Source organism: Mastigoproctus giganteus, chromosome 3 (genome assembly GCF_048544385.1).
Source record: "Mastigoproctus giganteus isolate SK-2022 chromosome 3, ASM4854438v1, whole genome shotgun sequence".
NCBI classification, from domain to species: Eukaryota; Metazoa; Arthropoda; class Arachnida; order Uropygi; family Thelyphonidae; genus Mastigoproctus; species Mastigoproctus giganteus.
Genome location: NC_143577.1, coordinates 178,758,254 through 178,786,166, shown reverse-complemented (window position 1 = coordinate 178,786,166; position 27,913 = coordinate 178,758,254). Strand labels below are relative to the sequence as shown.

Genomic DNA, 27,913 nt, shown 5'->3' with positions numbered 1-27,913 from the left:
AGGTCCCTTTCATTCTCTAACACTGTCAGTGTAGTACCACAGAGTTGATACGTTGCTCTAGGGTTGCTGTTTCCCATGTGTACTACTTTACATTTGTCAAGGTTAAACTTCATTTCCCACCTCTCAGCCCATCTGCTCAACCTTTCCAGATCCTGTTGCAGCAGCATAGTGTCAGTAGTGTCCTTGACAACCCTGCCTACCTTTGTGTCGTCTGCAAACTTCGACATTAAGCTTGATATACCATCATCAATATCATTTATGAATACAGAAAACAATAATGGACCCAACACTGAGCCCTGAGGGACTCCACTAATAACATTAGTCCACGACGAGCAGTGTCCATTGATTACCACTCTCTGTCTTCTCCCCCTCAGCCATCCCTTTATCCACAGCAGCATATTTGCCTCCAATGTCACACTGCTCCAATTTGTGTAGCAGTCTTCCATGTGCAACAGTATCAAAAGCCTTTCTAAGATCCAAGTATATAATATCAAAGTTATTCCCTGCATCCAGTTCCTTTGTGACTGCATCATAGTATCCAATCAAATTGGTCAGGCAAGACTTCCCCTTAACAAAACCATGCTGTGTCCGAGCTATAACTGAAGTCTTGTCTAAATGATCCTGCAGTGCTTCTTTAACTAGTGCCTCCATTAATTTTCCTGGAACAGAAGTTAAACTCATAGGTCTATAATTGCTTGTGTCAGCCTTTGATCCTCCTTTGTGAATTGGGGTCACATTTGCACATCTCCAGTCTGTGGGTACCTCCCCTGAGTCCAAGGAAGCTCTCATAATTATGGCTAAGGGTTTGCTTACTTCCTCTGCTGCCTCCTTTAATATAACTGGATAGATCCCTTCCACTCCGGGTGCCTTCCTTGTGTTTATCTTCAACAATTTCTCCTCCACTTTACTCTCAGTTATTACAAGATTCTCCAGCTTACTGCTAGAGTTGAATACACCTCTGGCTTTCCCCTCGCTAAATAACTGCTCATGTGTGAATGTCGATGCAAAATATTCATTTAGTTTGTTAGCTACCCGAGCAGGATCATCAACAGTTGACCCATCGATATCAAGTGGACCAATCTGATTCATCCCCTTCCTTCTAGAGTTTACATAAGTAAAGAACTCTTTGCTGTTTTTCTTTGCATCCCTTGCCAAAGATTTCTCGTAATCTGCCTTCGCCTGCCTAACCTCCTTTGTAACTTGGTTACAGATCAACTTGTATCTATCATAGGCTTCTGTGTCATGTGTTAATTTGTATGTATCCCATGCATGTTTCTTCTCTGCCATATGCCTCATTAGTTCATCTGACATCCATTTAGGCCTAAACCTTGAACAATATTTCTTAGTTGGTATGTAAAGCCTAGTAGCTTCCAAGATAAGTTCTTTAAATGCTTCCCATTTTGCATTTGCTGTTGGTAACATCATCAGTTGGTCCCACTGTATAGAATTTAAATACTGTCTCAATCCATCGTAGTCGCCTTTACGAAAGCAATAACTCTTCCCTTTACCCCTAATGGTAGTTACCTCTTTGAGTAAATCCCACTTCAGCACGCTGTGATCACTGCCAACTAGCGGTTCATTTATCTGCAGATTCTTAATGCATGAAGAATCACTGCTGATAATCAAATCAAGAGTATTCCTCCCTCTAGTTGCCTTCCGAGATGGCCAGTTTGATAAAAATTCACAGGCTTCCCATGCTGATTAGAGTGAAATGCCTTATCACAACTGTAAAATTGATCACTGGCAAGATCTTGACACCATCCTTCTGGGTCCTGTGCTCTTGGGAAGTCCCTCAACCTTTCCTCAGAGCAACTCCAACTCTGTGCCCATATCTCAGCCGTCTCCACCTATCCGATAGGTTTCTGCCATTTCAGCTACTTTCATGTGCCCAGTCTTTGGATGCTGACCTTAATAAGTTTTCTTGTGATAGAGAATACAGACACTGCATCCTTAAATTATACTTCTCTCTCCCTGATCCTTCTCCTTGAAGCTCACCTTAATGCCGCAACCAGAAATATGACATGAAGATGGCTTACCAACCAACCTTGCAGTTTTCCACCTATATATTCTTCGTACATTGTGATGTTTATAATTGTATTATACTTTGAGTGTTGAGCTGTATTTACTTTTATTTGTTCACATATGCATTTTTTATATTTAATTTATTAATTTTTTTTTTCTTACATTTTGTAACATTACTATTAACCCCTGGCCTTGTGGCTATGAAGGGCTTATTGCAATGTGTCCATTGTATTATTATTATTATTGCAATAAAGATTTCTAATTTTATTCAAATCTTTATAAGGATAAAGAACAAGAACTGGATCCATCACCAGCTTTGAAAGCTGTACCAGAAATTTTGGTAGAAGTACGAGATGATATAAAATCAATGAAAAATGGCAAAGCAACATGACCTGATAAACTTACTGCTGAAAGCTGAAGGCCAGATGGTATGTAGAGCTCTACCCAGACTATTTTCAAAATTCCTTCTACTTAACAAAGTAACTGTAGCATGGAAAAATGCAGAAGCCATCCTGCTGCACAAAAAAGATAGTAAGGTATATTTAAAAACTACCAACCAATAAGTCTATTGCCAGTTGTCTACAAGGTTTTTGCAAAGATACTTTCAAGAAGAATAAGCACAATTCTTGATGCAGAACAACTCAAAGAACAAGCAGGGTTCAGAAGCAACTTCAGTACAACAAATTACAACCAAACAGTACAGCAAGTTATAGAGCAGCACAATTAATAGAACCTTCCATTATAAATAGCCTTCATTGACTATGAAAAAGCATTTGACTCAGTCACAAAACAAGCAATAATCAGCACCCAGATCAACCAAAATATAGACAAAGCTTACATCAATATTTTCAAATTAATATAAAAAAGGCGACTGAATCAATACAGGTCAACAATGGTAAAGTTCAGGTCAACAATCTCTTTACCAATGATCTGGAAGAATTGAACATTGAAGAAGCACTGCTCTTTGTGGACTTGTGTTATTAGTGAAGTCCCACAGTGTTCAGTACTGGACCCATTGAAGTGGAAAGGTATCTTTACCTTGGACAACAAATGTCAAAGAATGGAAACATCATGGTGCAAATTGAACAGCGCATAAAACTGGGATGGTAAGCATTCTGAAAGTTTAATATAGTCTTCAAGACAAACTTGACACTCTGTCTAAAACACAGTTTTTGATCAATGTGTCCTCGCTGACCGAATATATGGTTGTGAAATATGGACATTAAGTGCCAAAGCTTTACAAAGACTGAGGGTCACACAGAGAAGTATGTTGCGCCAAATTTTGAAGATAACCAAGTTGTTGTTGGTATAGGGCTTAATGACACAAGGGCTACTGAGGTCAAATTGTGTCTGTTCATTGTTTACTTACACGCAACATACAGTTATAGATATTAAATTATATGCTCCTGTACAGGTCAATATTAGCATTAGCATTAGCATTAGTAGAGGCATTTGATGCAAGAAAGCAAGCTTATGCAGCATCAGCCAAAAAAAAAAAAAAAAAAAAAAAAAATATATTTTAAGTACATCAAAAGTTCTTCTGTGTTTGCTTCATTTCCTATGAAGTGAGATAAATCATGAGATTGTTCAATGTGGAGAGAGATTGAAAAGTGTTTGATCAGATGATTGAATGTAAGGGACAATCAACCAGAAAATGACGGAGCATAAATTGCATCAGACAGGATGAACAGAAGTAGTAGGAAGAGTAGGAAGAGATGTGTGTTCAATTCTGAGTCTTGCCAATACCACTTCCTCTCTTCTGTTAGGTTGGAAGCTAGAAAGCCACAGCTTTGGATTTGTTTTATCTGGTAAAGTTTATTGTTGGTGTTACTTTTCCTAATCTTTGACAAATTGTCATAGCATGCTTTGGAATGATAAGCTTATAGTCGCTGTAAGGAATGTGAGGATGTTGTAGAGAGAGAGAGAGGGTTGAGAATGTTTAGGGCAAAGCCAGCACTTTCATTTCCTGGAATGACAGAATGACTAGGGATCCAGCAAAAACTGACTGACTGATTGGACATGCTGCAGGATATTACCTGGGAATGAATGTCTTTCAAGATAGGATGGGAAGATGAGAAATTCTTTGTTATGGCAGACACAGCACTGAGGGAGTCTGTGTAAATTATGGCAGGTGAGATGGATAGCAGTCCACAATTCTATTTTGGTTATGGCAAGTTGGAGTTGGTTGTTGTTATTATTTGGTTTTTAGGAGCATTAGCAACTAAGGCCATATTGCTCTGGGGATATGCAGCGGTCATTCCCTGACCTTTCCACATCCTCCGTATTTAGTGGTCATGGGCTCGAACCCCAGTCTAATCAAGAAGCGTGTGTTACGCACTGCTGCTCCTGCCCACCTGGCTACGGAGGCATCAGATGAAGTTGGCATTCAACGGTATTGATACTTTGAGACTGACAAGAAATCATAAGATCATCTGCATGCATATAAGTTTCAACAGTTTTTGGGATATCATGTGTCATGCTGCTAACTCTAACTGCAAAAAGTATCGATCCCTAAGGGACTCCTTCTTCCTGAATGTGAGAAGCAAAGAGTATGCTTTTATACCAGACCTGAAAAGTGCACAATTGCAGGAAATTTTTAATTATTTCAGTCAAATGGCCCATAAATCCCAGGTAGTGTCAAATGCCTTTTCAAGATCTAAGTGACTAGATGTTTCCTGGCAAAAGCATTGCAGATATGAGATTCGGCTCTGATGAGCATGTCTAGGGCTGATCCATTTTTTTGAAAGCCACACTGATGATCTGGCAGCAGATTCTGTGACTCCAGGATGTAAGTGAGCCTTGTAGGAACTGTCCTTTTGAAAATTTTACCCAAGCAGCTCGTGAGAAATATGTTTTTAATTTTGCCTATAATTTTGAACCAGAGTAGGATCTTTTCCTGGTTTTGATATAGCAATAAAAAAAGAATGGTGCCAGGAAGAAGGATAAGCATTTTCATAGAAGATCCAATTGTAGAAGGTCAACAAAGTAAGGAAGTCCTTTTCAGGTAAATGCTTCAGTATAATATAATGAATGCCTTATGGGTCTGTGGCACTATTGGATGATCTATTTAATGATTCTTTGAGTTCTGTTAATGTAAAGTGTTGATTGTACTGGAAGGAGTAGCATGTGAAGAAGTTGATTTTATGCCGTTCTGCAGCTGCTTTAATGTTTTGGAAGGCGGATGCATAGGAAGCAAAAACAGAGATTGTGGCAAACGATTTGGCCAGTGCATTAGCAACATCTTCAGGAGTAGACACATCTTTGCCTTTCCAATGAAGTATCGGAGAGGGCAGCTGAGCAAAGTTACCATTTAGGACCTGTATCCTTCTCCAGATGAGCCGGGTGTCAGTGCCTTTCGTGATGGTTGAGGCAAAGGCAATCCACATATCATGTTTCGCTTTCCTTCTAATCTGCCTTGCTTTAGCTTTAAGTCTCTTATAAGTGATTAAGTTAGTCGTGGTAGGATATTTTTGGAAATTATTCCACGCACGGTTTTTCTCCTGTTTGGCATGAAGGCAATCTGTATTCCACCGGTGATTCTGGTGAATGCAATATGTCCTAGATTTTGGAATAGATGCATCAGATGCTGTCAAAACCTGACTGGTTATGGATGTTATGCATTACATCATTAATGGGTTGTTTTTGAATATAAAGTCTGTCTAGACATATTTGGGCAGAATAGCCATATCAGTTCACCTTTCTAAACTTCCAAGTGGATTGTCAGGATTTACAGTTACCCCTGTTTGTAATGTGCAAATAATTGGAAAATGATTGTTATTAAAGGAATCAGTTAACACTGACCATGTCATGGTTGGAAAGATGGAGGGTGAACAAATTGACAAGTCAATGACAGAAGTGGATCCTGTAGGTGGGTGGATGTATGTAGGAGATCCAGAGTTTAGTAAATTTAGATCATTGTTATCCAAGCCGACCAGGCTGGCCGGGTAGGTAAAGTGACTGCCTGGCAACCCAAAGGTCGCAGGTTCGATTCCTGCCTCGGGCTGGATATCACGATGGTGCCGAACCAACCAGTTGGTTGGATATCCTGGCCACAATACATGAAGGAAGCAAGAAAAAACTGGTTCCTTCGTGTATTGATCACATCATACGAAATAAATAAATAAAATAAATTGTTATCCAAAAACTCTTTAATCAATTTGCCTCTTGTGTCCATTGTAGTGGATCCCCACAATGAATGGTGGCCATTAAAATCACCGAAAAGGCAAACTGGTGTTGGGAACGCTGTGTAATGAGATTGCCCAGTTCTAAATGAGGAAATGGCAGAGCTGGTGGAATGTAAATAGAAACAAGGGTAACTGAATTACCAACTTCAATATGAGCTGCCACAGCTTCTAGGGAGGTTTGTAACTGGATGAGCCTCGATGGAATATTTGAATTAACAAGAATAGCTACTCCTCCACGTGCAGGAGATTCTGTTCTTCTATCTCATCTGTACATAACACAATTTGAAAATTTTGGCGAGATCTGCAGTGACAGGAATGTTTTCTGCCTGTAGGATTAAATTGGGTAAATCCTTCAAGTCATCTGAATGGCTTCTTAGTCCTCTGCAGTTCCACTGTATGATATTTTGCATTATTTCGGTTTTGTTGAGGAAGATTCATCTGACTGTTTTTTTTGTATGGAGCATTTTTTCCAGTCTTCTTTTGGGAACATGGGGCATCCAGTATCCAATGTGTCGTTTGCATGAAGATCCAGGACGGGTTCCTCATAACCTTGGTGTTCATTCACTTCCATACTGTTAGTAGTGCTTCTGTTTTCTTTGAGTCTTTAGCAGTTTTCAATTTTTCTTTGTCATTCAAGACCGTTGGAATACTAATTGGAGTGTTAGTGGCATCACTGGTTTTAGTTCTAGGAGTGTATTTTCCAGATGTTGACAGGATTGCTTTAACAGGATTGCAATTCTGCCCAGCACTTCCTTTAGCAAGGGAAGTGCTGGGCAGAATTGCATAGGACAAATTGTTTGAACTGCATTTGACGAATAGCTCTGGGTGTGAGACGCATAGGATCGACTAGGCACAGTCAACATAATCTGCCTGCATGCCTCAGGATATGTGACTTTATGTTAAATTTTGTATTTTTGGATTTTTTTTCCAGTTTTCCACATTTTGCATGATTTGGAAAAAAGCAGGGTGGTTTCCTTTGGAGTTGGGGCAAAGGGGAGTTGAGCATTAGCATTAGCAGAGGCATTTGATGCAGGAAAGCAAGCTTATGCAGCATCAGCCGAAAAAAAAAAAAAAAAACCCACTTCCACTTCACCCCTCTGTTCATTCAAAATACCTGTCCAGCTGAGCCTTAAACTTATTTAGGCTATCAACTTCCATGACAAGGGATGTAAGTCTGTTCCACCAACCAACCACTCGCTGGCTAAAGGCAAATTTCCACACATCTATCCTACATCTGTCTTTCCTCAATTTGAATTTATGCCCTCCCAGGTGATTATTCTGAGCGAGAGGAAGAATCCCATCAGCATTGAGCATGCTCAAACCATTCAAGGCTTTATACACCTCTATCAGATCACCTCGCTGGTGCCTAGTCTCCAGACACTGTAATTTGCAAAACTTAAGCCTTTCTTCGTAAGAGCACCCCTTTGTTCCATTCACTAATCTTGTTGGCCTTCTCTGTACTCGTTCCAGCAGCTCTACATCCTTCTTGAAATGAGGCCTCCAGACCTGTATACAGTACTCTAGGTGTGGCCTGACCATTGCCTTATACAAGGGGATAATCACCTCCTTATCCCTGCTAGAAAAATTCCTATATATCATTGACAATACACCATGAGCTACTCTTGCCGCCCGTCTGCACTGCTCAGAGAACTTCATATCTGCCTGCACAACCACCCCCAGGTCCCTTTCATTCTCTACCACTGTCAGTGTAGTACCACAGAGTTGATACGTTGCTCTGGGGTTGCTGTTTCCCATGTGTACTACTTTACATTTGTCAAGGTTAAACTTCATTTCCCACCTCTCAGCCCATCTGCTCAACCTTTCCAGATCCTGTTGCAGCAGCATAGTGTCAGTAGTGTCCTTGACAACCCTGACTACCTTTGTATTGTCTGCAAACTTTGACATTAAGCTTGATATACCATCATCAATATCATTTATGAATACAGAAAACAATAATGGACCCAACACTGAGCCCTGAGGGACTCCATTAATAACATTAGTCCACGATGGGCAGTGTACATTGATTACCACTCTCTGCCTTCTCCACCTCAGCCACCCCTTTATCCACAGCAGCAATTTGCCTCCAATGTCACACTGCTCCAACTTGTGCAGCAGTCTTCCATGTGCAACAGTATCAAAAGCCTTTCTAAGATCCAAGTATATAATATCAAAGTTATTCCCTGCATCCAGTTCCTTTGTGACTGCATCATAGTATCCAATCAAATTGGTCAGGCAAGACTTCCCCTTAACAAAACCATGCTGTGTCCGAGCTATAACTGAAGTCTTGTCTAAATGATCCTGCAGTGCTTCTTTAACTAGTGCCTCCATTAATTTTCCTGGAACAGAAGTTAAACTCATAGGTCTATAATTGCTTGTGTCAGCCTTTGATCCTCCTTTGTGAATTGGGGTCACATTTGCACATCTCCAGTCTGCGGGTACCTCCCCTGAGTCCAAGGAAGCTCTCATAATTATGGCTAAGGGTTTGCTTACTTCCTCTGCTGCCTCTTTTAATATAACTGGATAGATCCCATCCACCCTGGGTGCCTTTCTTGTGTTTATCTTCAACAGTTTCTCCTCCACTTTACTCTCAGTTATTACAAGATTCTCTAGCTTACTGCTAGAGTTGAATACACCTCTGGCTTTCCCCTCGCTAAATAACTCCTCATGTGTGAATGTCGATGCAAAATATTCATTTAGTTTGTTAGCTACCTGAGCAGGATCATCAACAGTTGACCCATCGATATCAAGTGGACCAATCTGATTCATCCCCTTCCTTCTAGAGTTTACATAAGTAAAGAACTCTTTGCTGTTTTTCTTTGCATCCCTTGCCAAAATTTCTCGTACTCTGCCTTCGCCTGCCTAACCTCCTTTGTAACTTGGTTACAGATCAACTTGTATCTATCGTAGGCTTCTGTGTCATGTGTTAATTTGTATGTATCCCATGCATGTTTCTTCTCTGCCATAAGCCTCATCAGTTCATCTGACATCCATTTAGGCCTAAACCTTGAACAATATTTCTTAGTTGGCATGTAAAGCCTAGTAGCTTCCAAGATAAGTTCTTTGAATGCTTCCCATTTTGCATTTGCTGTTGGTAACATCATCAGTTGGTCCCACTGTATAGAATTTAAATACTGTCTCAGTCCATCGTAGTCGCCTTTACGAAAGCAATAACTCTTCCCTTTACCCCTAATGGCAGTTACCTCTTTGAGTAAATCCCACTTTAGCACACTGTGATCACTTAAATTGAACAATCTGTTTGTGTATGGTCTTTTGATCCATAAATTGGGTAGATGGCATCACCTCTGCATGCCTGCTGAGAGTGCCCATATTTCTGGCATTTAAAGCAACGAATCAGGTTTGGGATGGAACGGCAAATTCGGAAATTTAAATAGCCAGCTTTTACTGTGGATGGCAATTCTGGAGTGCTGAACGTTAAGATGATGGATCTAGTAGGAATAAGATTTCCATCTTTTTTTGTCATTATTCAATTGGCACTGATCACTTTTTGACTGCTAAGTTGCTGAACTAATTCTTCATCAGAGAGTGTAAGTAGGTCCCACTCTGTGATAACACGTTTAGATGAATTTAAGGTGTTGTAAGGAGTGACAGGTACTGGCAGCCCACCAAACATCTCTGTTTTTAGCAGCCATTGAGAATGTTTAGAGGAAGCTGTTTCGATCAGAAGGTCTCCCGATTGCAGTCATTTCACCATTTTTGGTAATCCAGATACCTTTGAATCAGAAATGGTGATAACTTGCCTATGGGCTGGGTGGATAGGGAAATATCCCTATCCAAAAAGATAGGGAAATATCCCTATCTTTTTGGTAAATTTTTGGTAAAAATTTTCCAAAAAGTTTGGCAAGTCGTGGCACTGTTCGTCTCTTCAAAGACTTTTTGGTTGGTTCAAGTCATTATCAGTTGATTTGTCTGCCCTTGAATTTAAGGTTCTAGAGGTGGATACTCATATCCATGGTTGCTCATTTTTGCCCGAGAGGATAACTTTTTCCCCAGGTTACTGGCCCCGCTATGGTGAGACAGGAGTGGTGCCACACAGTGACCAAGTGGATAGAGAAGTTAGTTGGTTAGCGAGAAAGCTAATAAATATACAAAGAAAAGAAAAGTGGTTTTCCTTTCTGGTTCTCACTCAAAACCTGTTAAGTACAGAACAACTTACAGTGAACTGATAATAATAAAGGCACCAGAAATTAAACAGAACAAAATAACTGTGAAAATCACTGTATATCATTTGGCAAAAATTGCTTGGCACTCAGAACCAATATAACCAAGAGACACCAAAAAAAGTGCATGGATTTATAAACAAACCAAGGTCTGTGACATTACTGAAAGAACAAAGAGCTTGAAATGGAAATGGGCAGGTCACATATCAAGAAGAACTGACAATAGGTGTACCAAACAAATTTTGGAATGGATACCGCTTGACTCTAAATGCCAAAGAAAAAGACCATAGATGAGATGGATTGATGAAACTGAAATTTGCTTGTGTACAATGGCAACAGAAAGCACAAGACTGCAGTTGCTGGAAGCTTGTTGAACAGGCCTTCATCCTGCAGCAGATTGACAATGGCTGAAAATGATGATGACGAAAGGTTAATATTTAAAATAGTAAGTAGTGAATATATATTAACTTAATAAAATAATAAATATAGAATAAATAATATAAAATACAGTAGACTCCCAATTATCCAGGATGGATGAGAAATTTTCCAGGATAAGTGAAATACTGGTTAATTCAAAAAAAAAAAAAAAAAACCTGAAAACACCTAAATGTGACAAACATAAATAAATGGAATAACATAATGGAATAAAACATAAATAAATGGAATTAATTCCATTTATCAACTAGAGCTATAATCTAAATTCCACTGCTTAGGGAATATGTTCTGACACACTTTCAGTTAATTCATGGAAAAATTATTGAGCACACTTTCAGTTAGTTCATGGAAAAATCATTGAGCGGTCATTATAACATCATTTTCTTCTCAAATTACTCAATAGCTCACAATATAAAAAATATGTATTTGTTAATAGACAGAGCTGTGATTCTCACATCTGTTTTGAATTTGGAGAAACTTCAAAATCACAAAGCATTTTCACTTCTGCTTTGATATCTAGAAAATGAGAAGCCTTTGGCTACTTGACAATATTAATATGCAAAAAGTTTTAATATGCATTTACTTAAAATTATTGTATATTACCTCATTTGAACCATATTCTGAAGTCCTGAATTTTTTCACTGCTACAGGAGACAAAGAAAGATCATGTTCCAGGAATCCACCAAGGTATACTTGTTCTGTATCATAGCCCATAATGCCCAACAGGCACAATAAAAATGTATGCATCTCTGATTCACTTGTCAAGTCACTGGGTCCAGGAGCATTTCGCATGGCATACCACTTTACATACAACTGAAGAGACAAATCGCGAGGAAGAACACTGCGGAGAGCATGCAAGCATTTCATAACTGTCAAAAAAATTAACATAAAACTAAATAAGACCAGAAAGGTACATGTCCAAGAAGAAGCAGATTAAAAATATGACATAAACTATACAATATTTATATTAAAGCTTAACACAAAAACTTAAATATAAGTTTAATCAAAATGCTTGGTGGATGATCTCATAATTCTTGAAAACACAGTGGTTGCTAAAATACAGTGAGTGGGACTTAAAAAGACATCTTGTGAGTATGTGCACACCAAGTATTAACTTTGTGTTAGTGCCAGTCTAGCAAACCACTGCTTTGAGAGAACACTTGTTTCTCATTTGGTGAATGTACTGAAAATTCAACAAATTGAACAAGATGGGAATGTAAACATTAACTTTTATTGTAAACTTGGGAAGTAAGCCATGGAAAGAAATGGAATTCTCATTGCAGTTTACAGATGAAGTTATGATGAAAAAAAATAGCTGAAGTGATTCCAAAGGTTTCATTTGGGAAAATTTTCACTTTAAGATGAAAAAAAGAAGCAGTCACTAGTCAACATCACAAATTGATCAAAACATCAACAAAGTCTGCACCTTCATTTAAGCAGACCTACAACTGGCCATTGCTGAAGAGATGGCTTTTCGTGTAGCTGTTCATACCATTTTGACTAAGCATTTGGGCATGGGAGAAGTGAGCAGCCAGTTTTTTCCAAGCATTCTTATGCAAAACCATCCCCTAGCCCTCAATTGATCTGAGCTGTTTAAGAAATGTGTCAAATCCTGCATTTTTCACAAAAAGTGTGATAAGAATATTCATTCTGTGAGCAATGAATTCTTATCATACTGTTAATGCAGCCTACTACCAAAAAGTTTGAAAACAGTTCAGAGATGCAACCTTCCATAAATAACTCAAAAAAAAAAAAAAAAAAAAAAAAATGATAAAAAGGTAGGCACCTTTGCGATGACAACTGACCATGTCATGTTACTCACTGTCTGGCAATTTTTGAGAAACAAAAACATTCCCATTATGCCACATCCAACTTTTTTGATGCCATACAATTTCTAGCTATACCCAAAATTAAAGCAGGATATGAAAGGAAAATAATTTTAGTCAATTTAAGAAACCCAATCAAATGTGACAGGTAGCATAACAGCATTAACAAAAGACTTCCAAAAATAATTTAATCAGAAACAGGCATGATGGAATAAGTGTATGGTTTTGGAAAGAGATTATTATGAATAATAACAATGAGGCCCTTCATTAGTCAAGCATGAGAGTGCACTATTATATGCATCTGAGTGGACCATGGCTCAAGCCATCAAGACTGATAAATATGGTTCGTGGTTGCATTAATTGTCAAAATTATTAATTAATTATATATGACTCTGAGCGTAGTGGTCATGCTGAATATACACAGAACATTTTTTTAAAAAACATTTATCATCAAATAAACTGTCTGCAACATTCACCAAATGAACATAGTGCATACAGTTCAGACATATCAGCAAATAGCAATAATATATAACAAAAAAAAAAAAAAGAAAAAAGAAAAAAAGAAATGCCTTCTATGCAGTAATGAAAACAATGCATTATATTATTAGTAGTGGCAAATGATACAAGAAAGCAAGCTCATATGTGGAGGGAGAAACAAGACCTTCCCATTTCACCTATTCATTCTCCTGCAACAGTGTGTCTAGTTCTTTGAATTTATTCAAGCCATTCATTTGCACAACATCAGATGGAAGTCTGTTCCAGCAATCAACCATCCGTTGATTGCTGGAACAGACCAGGTAAACTTCTAGGCTAAAGGTAAACTTCTGCATCTATTCTGCAACTATCCTTCCTCAATTTGAATTTATGCTCCCTTCATATGCATATTATGAGCAAGAGAAAGAATTCCATCAGCACTGAGCTTGCTCAATCCATTCAAAGCTTTAAACACCTCAATCAGATTGCCTCAAAAGTGCCTAGTCAAGTGCTGCAATTTGCAGAACTGAAGCCTTTCTTGGCAAGAGTACCCTTTTGTTCCCTTCACCAATATTGCCTCCCTTTTCTGTACCCACTTTTCTTTCTACATCCTTCTTAAAATGGGGCTTCCAGAACTGTATACAGTACTCAAGATGTAGACTGCCCACTGCCTTGTAAAATGAAATAATAACCTCCTTATCACTGATAGCAAAATTCCTACACACCAATGGTGAAACCACACCATTGTTCTGGCACCCTGTTTGCACCACTCAGAGAACTTCATATCTGAATGCACAATTACCCAATGTCTTTTCATTTGCCATTACCATGAGTGAAGTATCACACAGTTTGTATAATATGGGATTATTACCCTGTGCAGTACTTTGCATTTGTCAATGTTAAACTTCAATTGCGATTTCTCAGCCCAACTGCCCAACTTTTATAGACCTTGTTGCAGTAGCATACATCATTACTGTCATTGACTACCCTGCCAACCTTTGTAACATATGTAAAAAATTACACAAGAAGCCAAATATAACTTCATCAATATCACTAATATATACAGAAAACAATGAGCCCAGCACTAAACTCAGGAGGACTCCGCTGATAACATTAGTCCATGAAGAGCAGTGTCCATTGTTAACAACTCTCTGTCTTCTCCTACTCAACAATCCCTTTATCCATAGCATTAAATTGCCCTTAATGCCACATTGCTCCAATTTGTACAACAGTATAAAAAGCTTTACTGAAATCCAAATATAAGATATCAAAATTATTATTTCCATCCAGTTCCGTCAGAGTATACAATCAAATTGGTCAGACAGGATTGGCCCTTGACAAACCAATGCTATGATTGAAGTATAGCTGTTCTCCTGTCTAGATGATCCTGCATTACTTCTTTAATCAGTGACTCCATTTTTTTTTCCTAGAACAGAAATAACTAACATGTTTGTAATTATTCATTTCACCCTTTGAATCACCTTTCTGAATTGGGGATACATTCACACATCTCCAGTCCATGGGGACTTACCCAGAATCCAAGGATGTTCTCATAATTAAGGTTGAGCATTTATTTATCTCCTTCGCTACATCGCTTAATATAACTGAATACACCCCATCCATCCCAGATGTCTTTCTTAGATTTAATTTCAGCAATTTCTCTTCCACTTTCTTCTCAGCTATTACAAAATTATTTATCTTCCTGCTAGAGGTCAAAAAACTTCTGGCATCTGCTTTCCTAAAGAATTCCTCATGAGTGAAAGCTGAAGCAAAATACATATTCAGCTTATCAGTGACCTGAGTAGGATCACCAACAGTTGAACCATCAATATCGTGTACCAATTTGATTCATCCCATTTCTTCTAGTGTTTACATAAGAAAAGAAGCTATTTGTCTTTGCATCCTTTGCCAAATATTTCTCATAATCAGCTTAACATCCTTTGTGACTTGATTGCAGAATAGTTTATATCTACCACACACTCCTATAGCTTATATCTACCATATATTTCAGGATCATTAGCAAATAGCAATAATACAGTAGACTTTCGAAATAACAGCAAGGTGCCGTTATTTCGAATTTTCAGTTACCTAGAAAGTTTTATTTTTAATGTACAGTAAACCCTCGATTTAACGGACACCCATATAACGGATTTTGGATTTTATGGACCAGACAAATAATAATACAGTAATGTATATATTAATCTTGACCATATTATTTTTTTAGGTTATACAAAACTTCAGTGTTATTATTAATTAAATATTAATAATAATTACCTATTTCCATTATTGTTTTGATAATTAACTACTTTTATTTTTATAATCAAATTCAGAAATTGTAGTCAGGAATTTTTTTTTTTATTCTTTCTGAAAACGTGTTCAAATAGCTGTTTTCCCAGATTACAGATAACAGCAGGCAGTCATTTGCAAGCTGAACGTGACTCGGGACATTAAACTGCAGGTCTACCGACTTGCTTTGTCTCGGTCTCAGTCTGCCTCCAGCTATCGTGTGGTCAGGTTGTATACAGAGTGTTTCTGTGATTTCTGAATTGTGACTTTATTTATTAAATAATTTTGCAATCCTTACAATTTAAAATAGCATCAAGTGATAGAGGAGTTAAAAGAAAGTGTGTGGACTTAAATGTGGCACAGAAATTAGAGCTAACTGAGAAATTAGAACAAGGCATCTCAGTAGCACGTGTTTGTGAAATTTACGGCGTAGAAAAACAAACTGTTTCTGATATCGGTAAATCAAAGGCCAAATTGCAACATAATTTTATATTTTACAGTACTGTATATTGGATTAAAGCTTTTTTTTTTTTTACATTAAGAACAATAAAAAATGACCCCCAGGTTACATTCGATTTAACGGACTTTCGGCATTAACACATATTCCTTCTCCCCTATTAGTCTGTTAAATCAAGGGTTTACTGTATTTAATGCAGAAATAATGAGGTCAAATAAGAAATAGAGAAATTAACAATGCAATTTTATTAACTGCACATAAACATGTTGACAATCCAATGTTATATTCTGCCATTAATACCTTTCTGCTTATGCCCTGTTCTATTTTCTTTATTATATCAAGTTTAGTCTGTGCGGGTAGCAAAGTGGTATCTTCTCCATCCTCCCCACACCAGGTGGAAAAGGCCCAGGTTCTAATCACATCGATGATGCAACGAACTTTTATGGGCTTATTTTAACTCCGTAACTGAGTTAGTGGGTCCCAGGCATAGATAGCAAGGTTTTTCCCCCAAAAACTGGGGTTTTTTGTCCACAAAAGAGGCAAATCGAGCAGAGATCACACACAATTTACAGACACATTACACATGGGTATATGAATTAACGTTCCAGGTGACCCTAATGTAACAGTTTGGATTATATCAAGTTTGTCACTAAGCTTTAATGTTGTTCTTTTCTTTTCTGTATGAGGTTTATTAACTTTAGGAGCCATAGCAAGGGGGTTTTTAATTTAAAATAAATGTAAAACAGTGGTATAATCATTGATATCAGCACAGAATTCACTTTGAACGTGGCGAACATAAACCATCAAGACATATCTGCACTGTATGTACACATCCGATCTCAATGTGCCGTTATTTCAACAGTCTACTGCAGTGGTTTTCAACCGTGGTGCCGCAACAACATTCCAGGGGTGCCACGTAATTTGGGTTTAAGTTATTTAAACTTATTTTTTTTTAAAATTTATATGTTTACTTAGTACATCTATATAAAGAATAAAATTATTATATACTGTTTATATATAATTTGTATTATGAAATCAAATTTTTATAACTATATTATCGTAATAACTATCATATAACATATATACGAGGGGGTTTTGATAAGTTTCCTGCCTCAGAAAGAAAACATGCCGCCAGTGGCAAATGAATGTCATTTTATTCAACATAGTTCCCTTCCAGGTTGATACACTTGGCACAACATTCCTGCAGAAATTCTATTCCATGGTAATAGAAGTCTTTGTCTTTGTCTACAAACCACCCCTCTACTGCTGATATAACGTCTCTTGTGTCCCTAAATGTAGTACCATTGAGGTGCATTTTGAGGTTGGGGAACAGATAATAGTCCGAGGGAGAAAAGTCTGGATAATGGGGGGGGGGGGGGTGTTCAATGATTTCATAATGCAGGTCATGAATTTCCTCCATTGAAATTCTGGCCTTGTGGCAGGGAGCATTGCCTTGGAGGAAAAGGATGCGTTGACAACTTTCCCTGCCTCTTTTCCTTCAAAACAGCATGCAATTTGTCCAACATGACCACATAATGTTCAACATTCAAGGTGGTGCCTTTTTCAGGTATTCGCCGAGTATTATCCCCTCACAATCACAAAATATCACACCCATCACTTTCCCTGCGGATTTCTGTCTGCGAAATTTTTTGGGTCGTGGTAATCCATCATGGCACCACTGCATGGATTTATTTTTGGTCTCAGAATCATACACGTATAATGGTGTTTCATCAACTGTCACTATTCGTTGAATAACACTGCTTGCACTACTTGAAAAATGGCCAAAAAGTGCCTTCGCACAGTCCCTTCTTTTCCTCCTGTCAACAACTGTCAAGAGTTTGGGAACCCACTTGGCAGACAGTTTTCTCATACACAATTCTTCATGCACGATGTAATGTACCAGCTCCAAACTGATGCCTAGGGTGTCTGCTACACGTTGCAGACCCTTCCTCCTGTCTGCAAGGATCAGGTCGTGGAAACTATTGACAATTTCCACGGTCACTATGGTCCTGGGTCTTCCTGGTCTTTCTTCATCTTCTGTTCTTATTCTCCCCTCCTGAAATCTGCCCCCCCCCACGATTTCACTGTGCTGTATGAAGGGCACTCCTTGGCCATGGTTTCAATTTGTCATAAATTTCTTTGGCTCCCATTTTCTTGGAGAAGAGGTACTTGATGACTGCTCTCTTCTCAACTTTGGAAAAACTCACATTTTGGCATCGCCATGGTCATTTCAGACATGTAAAAAAAAATTACTATCAGGAAATGAATGAAATTTTGCACAACATGTTATGAGACATTGGGTAACAACACACTAAAAGGGTTTTCATCTATTCAAATTTTTTCCTTGTCAGGCCGGAAACTTATCAAAAATCCCTCGTATTTTTTAATATTAGATATATATGAGTACACACACACACACACGCAGGGAGAGAATCGGATCTAACAGGCAGAAAACTGAGTAGGGGTGCCGCAAAATAAACTAAATTACTTAGGGGTACCATTATTAAAAAAATGGTTGAAAACCACTGGTCTACTGTATATAACTTATAACAAAAAAAAAAAAAGAACAAAAAGCAATGTCTTTTATGCACAAATTGAGAACAAAATTTTTTTGCCCATTTGCCACATTGCCAATTCATTTCTCCAACCAGTGTATGGTCGCACTAAACATAATACCTAGTTCTTCAGTTTGAATACTACATTATATGTATGAATATCATGTGAGGTTTGAAAAGATATATATATAATAACTACTATATTTCTGTTATGATTCATATTATTATTCATGAAAATTCATATACTGAGTCAAATTATTACATGAGCTTAAGCCTTTCTTCGTAAGAGTACCCTTTGTTCCTCTCACCAGTCTAGCTGCCCTTCTCTGTAATCATTCTAGCAACTCTACATCCTTCCTAAAATGAGGCTTCCAGACCTGTACGCAATAATCAAGGCATGGCCTGACCCATGCCTTACACAAAATGATAATCACCTCCCTATCCCTGCTAGCAAATGGGGACAGAAAGAAGAAATAGTAATTGCTGGATTTCCAATTTGAATGAAATTTGCAATGGCTTGACAAATATTTTTAAAAGGTCCAAATACCAAATTTCATGAAAATACATCCACTGCGATTTGAGATGTTACATGCAGACATGATGAAGACAATATGACACATTATGCATATATGCAAAGCAGCTTTAAAAAGAAAAAAAAAAAAAAACCTGTCAGATTCAACTTTCTAGACACTTCCAGTTTAAATATAATTTGTTGAAAAATGAAACAGAAATTATGTAAGGCGGTTAGAAAAAGAATAACAGTAGGATAACAAAAAAGTTTCAAATGAATGTGCAGTAATCATTACATAGTGATGCAATTCCTTCTGCTCTAAAATAATTGCATGCTTGCAGTTACATTTTTTCTATAATTCATATCAAAGATAAATCAAAAGAGATCTATATCCACGTTCATCCCGGACTGTCTTAATCATGCAGGTGACGATGAAACAATAAGCCAAATTACAGTTGTTATAGAGTTAGTGAAGAGTCATTCATAACAATTTTCCTAGCATGTGAGTGTCCAACCCCCAAGTTCCATTCAATATCTGGAAAGTTAAAATACCCCATTTTAAGCCATTCTGGCTTACTAGCCTATTCTATTTTTCTGTACAGTTGATCACTGAATCGATCAGTCATTAGATCTATGAACACTGTCTCAATTTTGCTTTCCCAGTGCTTATTCACACCAAAGTAACTCAACATTTCACTGGCCGCTCATGTAAAACGAGTGCACTGCCTTAGATTTTTGTGCTTCTTAACTAAGAGCAGAACCCCTCTCCTATCCGGTCTCTCCTTTCACTGTACTTCCCAAATTCAAATTCTGCATCCCTTTTATCTGAGTGACAACTCATCTCTGATATCCCCACAACGTCTGCATATGATGATTTGACCAGCACTTCAAATTCATCAAATTTATTTACTATGCTCTCACTAACAGAGAGCAGCTCTCTGTGAATACACTAACAGAAAGCAGCACAAAGCTATTAGAAATTTTGAAAAGGTGTAAGATATTAGCATTAGCATCAATAGAGGCATATGATGCAAGAAAGGAAGCTTATTCAGCAACATCCAAAAAAAAAAACTTCCCATTTCAATCATCCATTCACTCCAAATATTTGTCCACTTCTTCCTTGAATTTATGAAAGTTTGTTCCAGCAATCAACTATCTGTTTTCTAAAGGCAAATTTCCACACATCTATTCAACAACATTCTTTCCTCAATGTCAGTTTATGCCCACTCAGGTTTGTAATCTGAGCAAGAGGAAAAATCCATTCAGCATTGAGCCTGCTGATGGGATTCAAGGCCTTTTACACCTAAATCAAATCACCTTGCAGGTGCCTGGTCTCCAGATGCTGAAATTTGAAGAACTTAAGCCTTTCTTCGTAAGAGCACCCTTTGTTCCTCTCACCAGTCTAGCTGCCCTTCTCTGTAATCATTCTAGCAACTCTACATTCTTCCTAAAATGAGGGTTCCAGACCTGTACGCAGTAATCAAGGCATGGCCTGACCATTGCCTTACACAAAATGATAATCACCTAACTATCCCTGCTAGCAAAATTCCAGTATATCATAGACAAGGCCCATGACTTGCTCTGGCAGCCTATCTCACTTGTCAGAAAACTTCATATCTGACTGCACAATTATCTGCAGGTCTCTTTCATTCTCCACTATTCTGACTCTAACACCACACAGTTGGTACATTTCTCTGGGGTTGCTGCTATCCAAATGCAGTACTCTGCATTTGTCAATGTTAAACTTCAGTTGCCACTTCTCAGCCCATCTGCCCAACTTTTCTAGATCCTGTTGCAGTAGCATAGTAGCATTACTGTCATTAACAACTCTGCCAACCTTAGTATCATATGCAAACTTTGATATTAAGCCTGATATACCTTCATCAATATCATTGATAAATATAAAAAACAACAATGGGCCCACCACCAAACCCTGTAGGACTCCACTAATAATATCCACAAAGAGCAGTGTCCATTAATTACCACTCTGTTTTCTCCCACTCAACCATCCTTTGTAGAAACTTGCCCTTAATACCAGACTGCTTCAATTTGTACAGTAGTTTTCCATGTGAAACAGTACCAAAAGCTTTCCTGAAATCCAACTATACGATAAAATTATTTTTTTACATCCAGTTCGTTTGTAGCCAAATTATATTATCCAATCAAATTTATCAGAGAATACTTACCCTTAAAAAACCCATGCTGCATCTAAATTATTACTGCAGTCTTGTCTAGATGATGCTGCTGCAATGCTTCTTTAACCAGTGACTCCATTATTTTTTTCCTGGAACAGCAGTGAAACTAATAGGACTCTAATTGCTCATGTCACCACTTGATCCCCATTGTGAATTGGAGATACAGTGCCACATCTCCAGTCCTAGGGGATTTTTCCTGAGTACAGGGATGCTCTCATAATTATGGATAAGGGTTTCCTTAGTTCCTTTACTTTTTTTTTTTTTTTTTTTTCATTAGTTGTTGGTGCATCAGCTTCTATGGCCATATTGCACCTCCCAAAGTTTTTGCATTTTACTGTGATCCAAGCCCGAGGCAGGAATTGAACCCGCGACCTTTGGGTTGCCAGGCAGGCACTTTACCTACCTGGCTAGCCCAATCGGCACTTCCTTTACTGCCTCCTTCAATATAACTGGATAGATCCCATCCATCCCATATGCCTTTCTTATGTTTAACTTCAAAAATTTTGTTCTCCACTTTGCTCTCAGTTATTAGAAAATCATTTAGCTCTCTGTTGGAGTTTAACAAGCTTCTATCCTCACTTCCCTACAGAATTTCTTGTGTGAATGTAGAAGAAAAATACACATTCAGTTTGTCAGCTATCTGAGCAGGATCATCTACAGTCAAACCTTCGATATCGAGCAGACCAATTTGATTTATCCCCTTCCTTTTAGAATTTATATAAGTAAAGAAGTCATTGGTGTTTTTCTTTCATCCTTTCCCAAAGATTTCTCATAATGTGCCTTCACTTGCCACTGATATAAGCAGCGCAGAATTAGAATTTTGGGAGTACAATGTGTACAGAAAGGATAGGATGGGAGGAAGGGTTATGCTGTAAGTTAAGAAACGCACAAAATCTGAGGAAGTTCATCCAGTTGACAGAGATGCCCAGTGCCATGTTGAGTCAGTTTTGTGTGATGTAAGCACTGGGAAAGCAAAAATGAGAGTAGCAGTGTATTATAAGCCTAATGACTCTGATGAGTACAACAAACACCTGTATAGAGAAATACAGTGGGTGAGTAAATCAGATTGTCTAATAATGGGGGATTTTAATTTCCCAGATATTGACTGGCACTTGTGGGTTGGTCACTCACACAATAGAAAGACATTTGTGGATTTAATGGATGATTGTTTTCTACAGCAACACATTAGAGAGGCAACCAGAGAGAGTAATACTCTTGATATGGTTAGCAGCAATGATTATTTGTGCAATAAAAATTTGCAGATAAAGAACCACTGGGTGGCAGTAATCACAGCATACTGATGTGGGATTTGCAAAAGATATCACTGGAAGGGTTTTTGCTTCTGTAAAGGTGACTACAGTGTTCTCAAACAGTTTTCAAACAATACAGTGGAACCAATTGGTGATGTTACAGCAGTAAATTCTAAACGGGAAGCATTCAAGGAAGTAATCATGAAAGCTACTAGGCTTTTTATACCGATTAAGAAATATTGTTTAAGGTTTAGGCCTAAATGGATGTCAGATGATCTAATCAGACGTGGCAGAGAAGAAAAATGCATGGGATGCATATAAATTATCAAGCGACACAGAATCCTATGATAGATATAAGTTAGTCTGTAATGAAATCACAAAAGAAGTTAAGGAAGTGAAGGCAGATTACAAGAAATCTTTGACAAAGGATGCTAAGAAAAACAGCAAGGACTTCTTTAGTTATATAAACTCTAGAAGAAAGATGATGAATCAGATTGGTTTGCTTGATATCAATGGTTCGACTGTTGATGATCCTGCTTGGTGATAATCTGAATGACTATTGTGCATCTATGGTTCGATTGTTGATGATCCTGCTCAGCTGATAAACTGAATGACTATTTTGCATCTACATTCATATAAAGGGAGTTATGGGAGTTAAATGCTAGAAGTTTATCAAACTTTAATAGGATGCTTGATGATTTTGAAATAACTGAGAGCAAAGTGGAAGAGAAATTGTTGAAGTTAAACATAAGAAAGGCACCTGGGGTGGATGGGATCTATCCAGTTATATTAAAAGAGGCGGCAAAGCAACTAAGCAAACCCTTAGCCATAATTATCAGAGCATCCTTGGACTCAGGGGAAGTACCCATGGACTGGAGATGCGCAAATGTATCCCCAATTCACAAAGCGAGTTCTAAGGGTGAAACGGGTAATTACAGACCAGTTAGATTAACTTCTGTTACGGGGAAAATAATGGATTCACTGATTAAAGATGCACTACAAGGTTGCAGTAATAATACAGACACAGCATAGGCTTGTTAAGGGAAAGTCTTGTCTGACAAATTTGACTGGATACAGCAAAGAGTTGTTGATACCATGATGTGGTTACAAAAGAAATGGATGCAAAAAATAATTTTGATATCATATACTTGGATTTCAGGAAAGCTTTTGACACTGTTGCACATGGAAGACTACAGTACAAATTGAAGCAGTATCATATTAAGGATAAGTTACTACAATGGATAAAAGGGTGGTTAAGTGGCAGAAGACAGAGAGTGGTAATCAATGGATGCTGCTCTTCGTGGACTAATGTTATTTTCTAATGTTATTTCCCACTGTTTTTTTCTATATTTATTAATTATATTGATATAGGTATATAAGGCTTAATTTCAAAGCTTGCAGATGACACAAGGTTTAGCAGGGTTGTTAATGAGAGTAATAGCAGTGTGCTACTGCAACATTATCTAGAAAATTTGGGCAGATGGGCTGAAAAGTGATGAAGTTTAACATTGACAAATTCAAAGTACTGAATATGGGTGGAAGTAACCAGAGTGAAACTTACCAGAGAGAAATGTTCAGAGTGGTGCAGACAGGCTGCCTAAGGAGGTCATGGGATATTATCAATAATATACAGGAATTTTGCTAGTAGGAAACAGGATATCATTAATCCTTTGTTTACGGCAATGGTCAGGCCCCATATGCCGTACTTTGAATTACAAATCCAAAGTACTGCATATGCATATGAGTAGAAGTAACCAGAGAGAAAAATACCAACTATGCAGTACTACACTTCGGGTAGTACCGCAGTTGGTACTAAAAGACCTGGGAGTAAATGTGTTGTCATATATAAAATTTTCTAAGTGGTCTAGACAGGCTGCCAGAGCAAGTCATAGGGTATTGTCAATGATATGCAAGAATTTTGCTAGTAGGGAACGGGAGGTGATTAATCCTTTGTATGAGACAATGGTCAGGCTGCACCTTGAGTACTGCATTCTGGCCTGGAGGCCACATTTTAGGAAGGATGTATGGTTGCTTGAGTTAGTACAGAGAAGGGCAACAAGATTGGCATGGGGAACGAAAGGGTGGTCTTATCAAGAAAGGCTTAAGTTCTGCAAATTTCTCGCAGGCTCAATTCTGCAACCAGCGAAGTGATCTGATTGAGGGATATAGGGCCTTGAACAGGTTGAGTAGGCTCAATTCTGATGGGATTCTTCCTCTTATTCAGATTACAAACCTGACAGGAAATAAATTGAAATTGAGGAAAGAAAGTTGTAGAAAAGATGTGAGGAAATTTTCCTTTAGCCAGCAGGTAGCTGATTGCTGAAAGAGACTTCCATCTGCTGTTGTGGAAGTTGATAGCTTAAATAAATTCAAGGAGGAAGTGTACAAACATTTAGATGGAATGGATGTGTGAAATGGGCTTCTTTTTTTTTTTGGTCGATGGAACATAAACTTGCTTTCTTGCATCACATGCCTTTACTACTACTACTACTACTATCTCCTTTGTGACTTGATTACAGACTATCTTATATCCACCATCTGTGTCTCCTGATAATTTATATGCAACCTATGCATTTTTCTTCTCTGCCACAAGTCTCATTAGTTCATCTGACATCCATTTGCACCTAAACCTTGAATTTCTTAGTTGGTATGAAACCAGTATTTCTTAGTTGGAATGAAAAGCCTAGTAGCTTCCACGATTCTTCATTGAATGCTTCCCATTTAGAATTAGCTGCTGATAACATCATCAGTTGGCCCCATTGTATAGAATTTAAAAAATCTCTGAGACCACTATAGTCACCTTTACAAAAGCAAAATCCCTTCCCTTTACCCTTTATGGTAGTTAAATCTTTAAGTACATCACACAGCTGTACACCATGCTCACATAATGTTACCTTCATCTGTAAATTCTTTATGCATAAATAATCACTGCTGATAATCAGATGAAGGGTATTACTCCCACTGGTTGCCTTTCTAACATGCTACTGTAGAAAACTTCTGTTCCGGGTAAAATAATGGAGTTGCTGGTTAAAGATGCATTGCAGGATCATCTAGACAAGACTGCAACAATAATTCAGACACAGCATGGGTTTGTTAAGAGAAATCTTGTCTGACAAATTTGATAGGATATTATGATGTGGTTACAAAGGAACTGGATGCAAAAAATAATTTTTATATCATATATTTGGATTTCAGGAAAGCTTTTGACACTGTTGCGCATGGAAGACTATTGTACAAATTGGAGCAGAATGGTATTAAGGGTAAGTTGCTACAATGGATAAAAGGATGGTTAAGTGGGAGAAGACAGAGGGAGGTAATCAAAGGGTGCTTCTCTTCTTGGACTAATGTTATTAGTGGAGTCCCACAGGGTTCGGTGTTAGGTCCACTGTTGTTTTGTATATTTATCAATGATATTGATGAAGGTATATCAGGATTAGTGTCGAAGTTTGCAGATGATACAAAGGTTGGCAGGGTTGTTAATGACAGTAATGGCAGTGTGCTACTGCAACAGGACTCAGATAATTTGGGCAGATGGGCTAAGAAGTGGCAACTGAAGTTTAACCTTGACAAATTTGCAAAGTACTGCATATGGGTAGAAGTAACCCCAGAGAAACGTACCAACTGTGTGGTACTACACTTAAGGTCGTAGAAAATGAAAAAGACCTGGGAGTAATTGTGCAGGCAGATATGAAGTTTTCTGAGCAATGCAGACAGGCTGCCAGGGCAGGTCATGGGGTTTTGTCAATGATATATAGGAATTTTGCTAGCAGGAAAAGGAGGTGATTATCCCTCTGTATAAGGCAATGGTCAGGCCACGCCTTGAGTACTGCGTACAGGTCTGGAGGCCTCATTTTAGGAAGGACGTAGATTTGCTTGAGCGTCTACAGAGAAGGGCAACAAGATTGGTGAGGGGAATGAAGGGATCCTCTTATCAAGAGAGGCTTAAGTTCTGCAAATTGCAGTGGCTGGAGACTAGGCACCTGCGCGGTGATCTGATTGAGGTGTATAAGGCCTTGAATGGGTTCAGCACGCTGAATTCTGATGGGATCCTTCCACTTGTTCAGATTACGAACCTAAGGGGGCATAAATTCAAATTTAGAAAGGACAGAGGTAGAATAGATGTGCGGAAATTTGCCTTTAGCCAGCAGGTGGTTAATTGCTGGGACAAACTTCCATCTGTTGTTGTGGAAGTTGATAGGTTGAATAAATTTAAGGAGGAACTGGACAGGCATTTGGAGGGAATGGTGTGATTTTTTTTTTTTTTTTTTTAATTTATTTATTATTTTTATTTTTTTTTTTTGGCTGATGCTGCATAAGCTCGTACATTTGCTTTCTTGCATCACATGCCACTACTACTACTACTAAACCAATCACCCAATAAATCCACAAAAGTCTTTTGCTATGTGCAAGTGAATAACCCACAAGTTCCATTCACTATCTCAGAAGTTAAAATCCTCCATTATAAGTCATTCTAATTTACTGGTGCACTCTATTTCTCTGTAAAGTTGTTCATTGTACTCATCAGAGTCATTAGGCCTATAACGAACTCCTACCCTCATTTTGGCTTTCAGTGCTTATGTTACACTAAACTGACTGAACATTGCACTGTTCACCCATGTCAGCTGGATACACTTCCTTCGATTTTATGTTTCTTAACTAACATCATGACCCCTCTTCCCTCTCTAACCTGTCTATCCTTTCTGTGCACATTGTAATCCCCAATTCTGTATTCCTTATATCTGTGTGACACCATGTCTCTGATATCCCAACAATATCCACCTTTGTTGTCCTGAGCAGCATTTCAAATTCATCAAATTTATTTACTATATTCCTAGCATTGGTGTATATGCAAGTATACATGCACCTGTTCTTACTCTTAGTTACTCTAACACGGCCCATGTATTTACTTGTTCCATGCTGACTCACAGTAGTTCTTGAAATTCTCAGCAACTTGCTCTCTAGGCTGCTGCTCATTCCAAGAGAAGCTGTGCAAGAATCATTTTTGCCTCTGCCTGCAGCTACTTTTGATCTTTTCATCTGTGAATTCTCCCCCAAGTCAGCAGTTTTCTGACCCACCTGACATTGCCTCGATAGCTGCAGCAAATATTCTTGGACTTTTTTATTTAAGTGTATCCGTTCCCTGTAGAAGCAATCTCTCCTGTTCACAAACAGACCACACTGGGAAAAATTCTACCTCATAAGCCTTGCACAATCCTCCTGAGCCGAATTGATTGACAAGGTAACTTATCTTGGTTAGGCAGGATTAGCAGACACTATGGACTGCTTGTGTGCAAGAAACAAGATGGAAGGGTGAGAAGGAGAAGGTGAAGGAGTTAGTGAATAGATATAAATTGATATATATGGAATGTGCAGATAGGAGAAATGGAGTAAGTACTGTTTTGGATAGAGAAATAAAAGAGAGGTTGTGAAAGTAGTAAAGAATAGTGACAAATTATAATGGTAAAACTAATGGTAAAACAATGGAAGGGAACAGCCAGAGTGTAATAAATGCTCATGCACCACAGCAAGGTATGTGTAGA

The 27,913-nt window shown here is 38.1% G+C and overlaps 1 protein-coding gene across 1 annotated transcript in view; it reads right to left on the bottom strand.

Moving 5' to 3' along the window:
* The window catches only part of shtd (anaphase promoting complex subunit 1), a 989,031-nt gene that overhangs the window by 745,733 nt on the left and 215,385 nt on the right, over positions 1-27,913 (bottom strand). Inside the window, exon 12 of the mRNA XM_090370159.1 lies at positions 11,423-11,688. Coding sequence (XP_090226285.1) covers positions 11,423-11,688 — 266 coding nt within the window. The remainder of the gene's footprint in view (positions 1-11,422; positions 11,689-27,913) is intronic.